The 7,421-nt window shown below is 59.3% G+C and overlaps 1 protein-coding gene across 1 annotated transcript; it reads right to left on the bottom strand.

Annotated features, from left to right (window-relative positions):
* Positions 1 to 412: 412 nt before the first annotated feature.
* On the bottom strand, positions 413 to 4,573 carry LOC112675658 (ral guanine nucleotide dissociation stimulator-like). The gene is made up of 5 exons (XM_025472333.3): positions 4,328 to 4,573; positions 2,874 to 3,067; positions 2,234 to 2,293; positions 1,136 to 1,329; positions 413 to 901 (listed from the first exon to the last, which is right to left on the bottom strand). The coding sequence occupies exons 1-5, from the start codon at positions 4,463 to 4,465 to the stop codon at positions 561 to 563; spliced, it is 927 nt and encodes a 308-aa protein (XP_025328118.2). The 5' UTR covers positions 4,466 to 4,573; the 3' UTR covers positions 413 to 560.
* Positions 4,574 to 7,421: the final 2,848 nt, after the last annotated feature.

Here is a 7,421-nt window from a genome sequence, read left to right as displayed (position 1 = left end):
GGCCCCTGCCAGGTGTATGGCTCAGTGGGAGTTGTTTATCTGTGAGGCCCCTGCTCAGTCCCAGGTACAGGGTGACACCAGGAGGGACAACAACAGTGGGGGTGGCCAGCTGTGCAGCCCTGGAGTCAGCTCCCGCAGTGACTACCGCAGCTCCCAGTGCGCAGGGGCCTGGATGCTCCAGGGGCGGGCCCGCCGATCTGTACAGCTCGGGCCGCCCGGGGGCAGGAGCCACCTGGCTGTCCTGTGTCCTCCCGGCCTCTGCCTGACCCGGGGGAGCACCCGATCCTGGGCTGTGTCCCCCGGTGCCCTGGGCTCTGGGACCTGTGACACTGTGAATGGACCTAAAGTGTAGGTCCACGATGTATAATTTAAAAGCATCAGAGTGAATTTTGTTTGAACTTAACTTATACTTTATTACAATAAAACTCATAAGCCATTATACAGGTTAAAGAAAAAGTCAAAATATAGAAACAGTGAAATGACACGGGAAGGGCAAGCCTCCGTTGGGCTGCAGGCATGACGAGCCCCGCGGTGGGAGCTGGGGCGGGCTCCCGAGGTGGTCAGGGGGCTGCGCAGAGGTTGAAGCCAGTTGTCCCAGAGGCAATTGGCGGCTCTGGCACTCTGGGGACCCCGATTGCAGGTGCCAGGGCCTGCTCCTCCTCCGGGGTGGCCGCAGGTGCACGTGGCTCGTCCAGGGCGCAGCCGTGATCTAGAGCAGTGACCACTATCTGCAGGGGCTTCGCCTCCCCAGCTGGCACCTCAGCTGGGGCCAAGCCCTCAGCCCCAGCAGCCAGGGCGGCCTCGAGCACTTCAGGCCCATCCGAGGCAGCAGGCCCCACAGTTGGGGCTGGGGCGGGCTCCGGAAGTGCTTCAGGGTCTTTTGCTCGGGCCGAAGCTGTAGCTGCAAGAAGACAAAGTATCACCACCAGGACGGACTTTCCACGTCCCTCCCAAATCAAGGACACTCTTCCCACCGCTCAACGTGTGGGGGGGCAAGAGCCCTGGGAGGTGTCCCCAGCCTGCAGCTCGTGGGGATGGGGTGTGAGCCGAACCCCTGCTCCCGGCCCAGCTGCACGGACGCTGGATCCGTGGGGCCCACCCTGTCCCCAGCTCGGCCACCCCCAGGCCTCCTCACCCCCAGCCTCTGGCTCCGCTGCATGGAGGCGTCTGAGTTGTTGCAGGTAACGCCGGGCACGGAGCTCCACGTCTGTGCCTGGCATGCGCTGCCTTATGAATTCCAGAATCTTCTTCAGGGAGGCAGATTGGGGGAGCCGACAAAAGTCCTCCTGATAATAGTCCATCCATGTCTCCAGGATGCAGCAGATGGCCCTGGGGAGGGACAGGTGGGCACAGGGGTCAGAAGACAGGGCTCCCTCACACCGAGGTGTCCGGGGGAAGCCCTGCAGGACCCGGGGCCTCGGCCTCCCGCGCGGGGCTGTCGGAGGCCAGTCCTGCTCCTCGTCCACCCGCCACCTGGCGGTCCTGCCTGCCACAGGCCTGCTCCCCGAGGAGGGGCTGGCACGAAGCCTCTGTGCGGGGGAGCCCACGCCCAGCGGTGTGACCATCACGGTCTTTGCTGGGAAGCGGGGCTCCCTCCTCAGCCTGGCTCCCTGCCCACTTCCCCTTGAATCCACCGGCAGGCGTCCGGGGATGGGGGGCGTCTGGCCTGTCATTGCCCTCACTGCACACACTGTCGCTCTGGGAAGGTCCAAGCCAGGAGGGCTCGGGCTCTGTGTCCTGCCAGGCCTTGCCAGGAGCCACCCGGGACCTCCACTTTCCCTCCCTGTGGCTCTGCGCTGCCTCCCTCATGAGGGGCCCCGGGGGGTGTCCTTCCACTGACTCTAATGTGCCGTCTCCCACGGGGCCAGGGCCACCGGGTCTGTGAGCCCTCAATGGCCCTCGTGGCAACCTGCTGTGCACTGGGTCCAGGTGCCACCAGATTGGGAGTGCGATGCTCCCCACCCCCTCTGCTCTGGGTCCCAGGTGTGGGGCAGACAGAGGGCTGGGAGGGGCGGGCATGGAGCAAGTCTCCCTTAGGGGTCCCAGTGCTCTCCCACCAAGCCCACACCCTATTCACGGCTCTCCTTTCCTCTTTTCCTGAAGGGTCCTTAGACCTTTACCCTGTCACGGGAATTGCAGATGTGTGGGGTGAGGGTCCAGCACCCCGGCCCACAGCCCCCTCGCTGCCCTCCTGGAGAGGGAAGGCCCTCGGGCAGGGGCCGGAGTCACTCACAGTTTCCAGCGCTGCAGGACCGCGTCGTCGCCACCACACGCAGCTGCGATGCACCCATATCTAGGGGAGGGCGGGGGCATCCCACGAATCATCCTGTGGCCGCGACCTCTCACCGTGGGGGCTGTCACCTCTGACCCCCGACTAGGCCGGAGCCCCGGGGGCCGTCAGCTCTGTGCGGGGGGCCACGGGCAGCCCCCGGAGAAGCGCCCGCACCTGCCGGGGCCTCCTGAATGCTTGAGCATGAAAGGCTCCGGCCAGGCCCACGGCCGATATCTGAGTGGGCCTGGGCGCCCGGGGACCCCGGGGTCCCCCTGTGTGGTTGCCCCAGGACACAGCCCCCCGATGGACTCTCAAACCTCCCTTTCAATGGGAAAAGAGGCCAGCTCAGGACCCCGGTGACGGTGGGGAGGAGGCACAGGCCCCGTCCCGGGGGAGGAGGACGGCTGCGGAGCACAGGCACAGCCCCTCTGGCCGACCCGCCACAGGCCAGGCCCCGGGGCTGCCCTCCGGGACCCCACTGTGCCCTGGGTGACTCTGCTCCAGGCGGGGGAGCGGCCCGAGGCCGGGCAGCTCAAAAGCATTCCCAGCCTCCCCACCAGCAGGTGGCCCACCCCCGGGCTGCAGAGGCGCAGGTGCTCACTTCGTAAACAGCAGATCCAGCACCTCGTCGGTGGTGGCAAATCCATGACAGTTGTCTAAAAAGATGAAAACGGAGATGACATCCCTGCGCAGCAAGGCGGGCAGCAGTTGTTGGAATTCCTGCTCCAGCAGCTCCGTCCGGCTGGGCTTCGTCGGGCAGATGGGAGGCGCCTTCCCGGCCGAGGCCCTTGCACCCTGAGTTGGGACAGAGGGGACGTGCATGGAGCCGCCGGGAGGCCTGGGGTGGGAGCGCAGCCCGCAGCCCGAGCTCTCGGGGGCCGTGGGGGGCAGGAGTGCCCACGGCAGGAACCCGGGCCTTGATGCCTGTGGCTCAGTCACTTAGCCTCTGACTCTGGGCTGTGGCTCCGGTCGTTGCCTCAGCACCCTGGGATCCCGCCCTGGCAGGCCCTGCGCTTGGGGCCCAGTCTGCTTCAGGAGCCTGGGTCTCCCTCTCCCCTCCCTGCTCTCTGCCTGTCTCTTACACAAACAAGACAAACTATCCGATAAAGAAACAATCTTAGAGGATAAATGTTCGAAAAAGTTTGGATCAGTACAAGGACCTCAAGAGACACAGAGAGACAGAGACCGAGAGAGACAGACACACAGACAGAGGGAGAAGCAGCCCTGGTGCAGAGAGCCCGAGGCGGGACTCGATCCCGGGCCTGCGGGGTCAGGGCCTGGGCGGAAGGCAGGCGCTAAACCCCTGGGCGACCAGGCCGCCCCTGAAGGCTCTGCTCTGATATTCCTACACCTCTGTGCACAGGGACTCTGCATCTGGCCCAGGCAGGGGCAGGGCCCTGGGGCAAGTGTGGGGAGCAGGGGAATGCAGACTCATGTGGGAGCAGGAGTGTAGGGGGGAGCCCAGGGGAGTAGCAGGCTGGCTTCTGGGACCCGGGGCCCTTCGTGCCGCATCGGGGACCCGGGTGTCGGGGGTGCCCCGGCCCCTGCACTCATTTGAGCCCGCGCTGGCCTCTGTTAGCTGCGCAGGGCACTTCCCAGTTCCTCGAGGCGGTGGGGCAGAGCACCCCTTCCTCCCGCTCGCGCCCCCTGTCCCGGGTGGAGCTCTGTGGAGACAGTGCCCGGCAGCCAGGCAGGAGGCCTCAGCGCCCGGTCCGGCCGCCTCGGCTGGGCCGCACCCCCAGCGGCCCCCATCCAGACACACCACAGCGCAGGCGGCACCCCCCTCCCCCAAGGAGAGCAAAGGGATCGGCTGCAGGGCCTCGGGGGGACTCTTACTCGGCGGGTAAGAGGACCTCAGGAGCCCTGTTTGCACCCTGCCCACCTTGACCTCAGGGTGACCCTGAAGGGATCACCGGGGAACCTGCCGCCCTGCAACATCCCCCAGCCTGGATGCACCTGCCCACACATCCCTGTTTCCCTGAAGCTGAAGAGGAGGGGATGGGGCCACCCAGGATGGCTGGCACAGGGGGCCTGGCCTGGCCTGCTCTGACTTACCTGAAGGCGCCTCCTGATAAACGCCCTGAGGCGTTGGTTTTTATGCTGGAGCCAAAGCCTACAGCATTGGAACAAGCGGCACCCCTGGGGTTCCTGGGAGCCAGAGCCCCCAGAGGTGGGCCGGCAGCAGGAGAACATCTTCCAGGAGCGGATGTCTCCAGCCAAGTGAGCCTGAGGTGGGGCTGCACTAGATGCGGTTGCCTGGTTACGGGGGTTCCAAGTTCTGTTGGGCTCTGTGTCACGGGAGTGACCTCACTTCCTGGGACCCCCTCCCTGACCCACTCCTGGAGGAAGCTGCAGGGGCAGCGCTCGGGGCTGCCGACGGCTCCCCTGTCCCTGCAGGCGATGGCCTGTGCACACAGTGACACACCCGCACCCCTGTCCACAGGCCCCAGGGAAGGACTGTGTGCAGCCAGGGCCCCAGCCTGGACACACGCCTGCGTTCAGACACAACTTTCCATTCTTCCCCGGTTTTGACCCCAGAGAAGCCGTTGTGCCCGTCGGGGATGGTCTGCATCTTGCCCGTGGGACAGGGATTATCCTAGCGGGTGCTTCCTCCAGACGTCCCCAGGCCACTGTGGCATCATATCTATGACATTGGAGGCGGGTGTCACATGCGGGAAATACCTCCAACCACATGTTCTTCCTTGGTGTGTACATGCGCCCAGGCCCACGAGGTCCATGTGCACACACGTGGGCACCAGTGCTCTCATACTGGAGGCCCAGAAGATGACAGTCCCACCGGGGGAGGGATGGGCAATAGCTCCCCACGATCCTAGGCTCCTGGATCCAAGGCAAACCCTACAGAAGGTGTCAGAGTCTCGGCCTAGAAGGTGTGAGGCCGTCCTTATCCTGAACCCCTGCCTGTCGTGTGTTATGGGCCCTTCCCTCCTTCCCACTGGGTGAGCTGTGGACAGCAGTGCACCCAGTGGGTCGCCCTGACCTGGGCTCTAGGGAACCTGCTGTCAGCCACAGAACTGAAAGTAGACAGGAGGCACTGACTCTCCGGCTTGACCCCCAACTGAACTGAAAGCACGTTGTGTGTCCACGTACACTGACAGAGAAACAGAGACACGGATATGAATGTAGACACAGATGCAGAACTAGGAAGTTAGCAGAGGAGAAGCAACATCACTGAAGATCATTAAATAAATAAAGAAATAAAGCTGAATCTCGAATAGAGAAAAGGGAGTAAATAAAATAGAATCATGAAAAAATAATTCATCAAACCGAAAAGCAGAGAGAGGGATAAAGAAGAAGGAGCACTTTGGTGACACAAAGAAACGGCAAGCCTCGAATGTAAGGGTGATCGTGCCTCACGGATTCCATGGAACCTAAGTTGGGCAACAAGCAGCACCTTCCAGCAAAGGCCTAAGCGAATATTTTGTTTTGTTTGTTTTTATTTAAAGATTTTTATTTATTTATTCATGAGAGTGACAGAGAGTGAGAGAGGCAGAGACATAGGCCGAGGGAGAAGCAGGCTCCATGCAGGAAGCCTGATGGGGGACTTGATCCCGGATCCCAGGATCAGGCCCCGGGCTGATGGTGGACGCTCAGCCTAGCCCCTGAGTCACCTGGGGGTCTAGACTAAGCTAATGAAAATGTACAAGGGATTGTGTCATACTGTGTTTGTAATGGGGTAAAATCTCTCTTTGCTAAGAAAGAGAGGGCAGCCCGGGTGGCTCAGCAGTTTAGCGCCGCCTTCGGCCCAGGGCCTGATCCTGGGGACCCGAGATCGGGTCCCCCCTCGGGCTCCCTGCATGGAGCCTACTTCTCCCTCTGCCTGTGTCTCTGCCTCTCTCCCCGTGTGTCTCTATAAATAAATAAAAATCAGTATACACCACATTTTCTTTATCCATTTACCTTTGATGGACATCTGAGTTGCTCCCAGCCCTTGGCTATGATAAAGAATGCTTCTATGAGGATGGAGGTCTCCTGGCGACCCTGCTTTCAATTCTTTTGACTACACGTAGCCCAGAAGTAGGATTGCTGGATTCTATGGTAGCTGTATTTTTAATTTTTTTGAGGAACTCTCATACTGTTTACATGGTGGTTGCACTATGTTACATTCCTATCAGCATGTTTGATTTCACAGGTAGGGCATTTGTATTTTACTGGCATCTAGAGTTCCGGAAAGCTGTTAAAATCCCGTAATTCACAGGACAGCCCCCCAACAAAGGCTCATCCGGCCCACATGCCAGTAGTTTTGACGGACGGTGAAAACCTTTGCCCTATAATATGTTTCAGCAGGACGTGGAGGGCTCGTTGTTTTTTCCCTCTGATTGGCCAGTTGACTAGACCCCCTCTGCTTTGTGAATTCAATCCATCCTCTGCTTACTACTGGTGAACTTTAAACTAAAAATGTGTTTGTTTGTTTGTTTTTTTTCATTTAAATGGTGGAGAAGGTCCCATTCCTTGCTATTTAGCATACAATTTTTTTTAAGTGAAATTGATAGTTAAGGCCCTTTACAATGAAAGAATTCATATTTTATTTTTTATTTATTAAAGATTTTCTTTATTTATTCATGAGAGAGACACAGAGGGAGAGAGAGGCACAGACACAGGCAGAGGGAGAAGCAGGTTCCACGCAGAAGCCTGATGTGGGACTCGATCTTGGGTGTCCAGGATCATACCCTGGGCCGAAGGCAGTCACCAAACCACTGAGCCACCCGGGCGGCCCAGCATACAATTTTTAAAAATCGACTTTTGCTGTCTTACAGGTTCTTTGACTCTGCACATATAGACAAATCTCTGTTTCTGGCTCATCATGGCTTCCACTTCAAGGTAAGTGCCTTTGTTGAAAGCCTTTATGAAGGGCCACACCCAGGACATTTTTAGCTCTTGGTCCTCTGGCCTCACTAAGCATATGGTGTCTAGGAAAGAAAAAGGAGGAAGAGAGAGCAGAAAAGGGAGATTGAGGAAAGATGAGGCAAGCAGGGTAGTGTATGTGGTATAGGTGAGGCTTTGTAGCTCCAGGGTCTGCACTGTGTCTGAAAATGTGATTTATTTCTCTCATCTTATTTTTTTTTTCAGAGAGAGGGAGAGAGAGCACAAGTGGGAGTTAGAGAGAGAGGGAGAACACGCTCCAGATTGA

Source organism: Canis lupus, chromosome 16 (assembly GCF_003254725.2).
Source record: "Canis lupus dingo isolate Sandy chromosome 16, ASM325472v2, whole genome shotgun sequence".
In the NCBI taxonomy this organism is placed as follows: domain Eukaryota; kingdom Metazoa; phylum Chordata; class Mammalia; order Carnivora; family Canidae; genus Canis; species Canis lupus.
This window is presented reverse-complemented; position numbering and strand designations above follow the sequence as displayed.

Excerpts from the sequence above, each read along its gene's own strand:
- LOC112675658 (XM_025472333.3), bottom strand. The coding sequence starts at position 4,465 with ATGTTCTCCTGCTGCCGGCCCACCTCTGGGGGCTCTGGCTCCCAGGAA. Across the intron at positions 2,294-2,873 it reads CTGGATCTGCTGTTTACGAA|ATATGGGTGCATCGCAGCTG; the intron begins GTGAGCACCTGC and ends GCCCTCCCCTAG. Across the intron at positions 902-1,135 it reads AGCGGAGCCAGAGGCTGGGG|CTACAGCTTCGGCCCGAGCA; the intron begins GTGAGGAGGCCT and ends GTCTTCTTGCAG.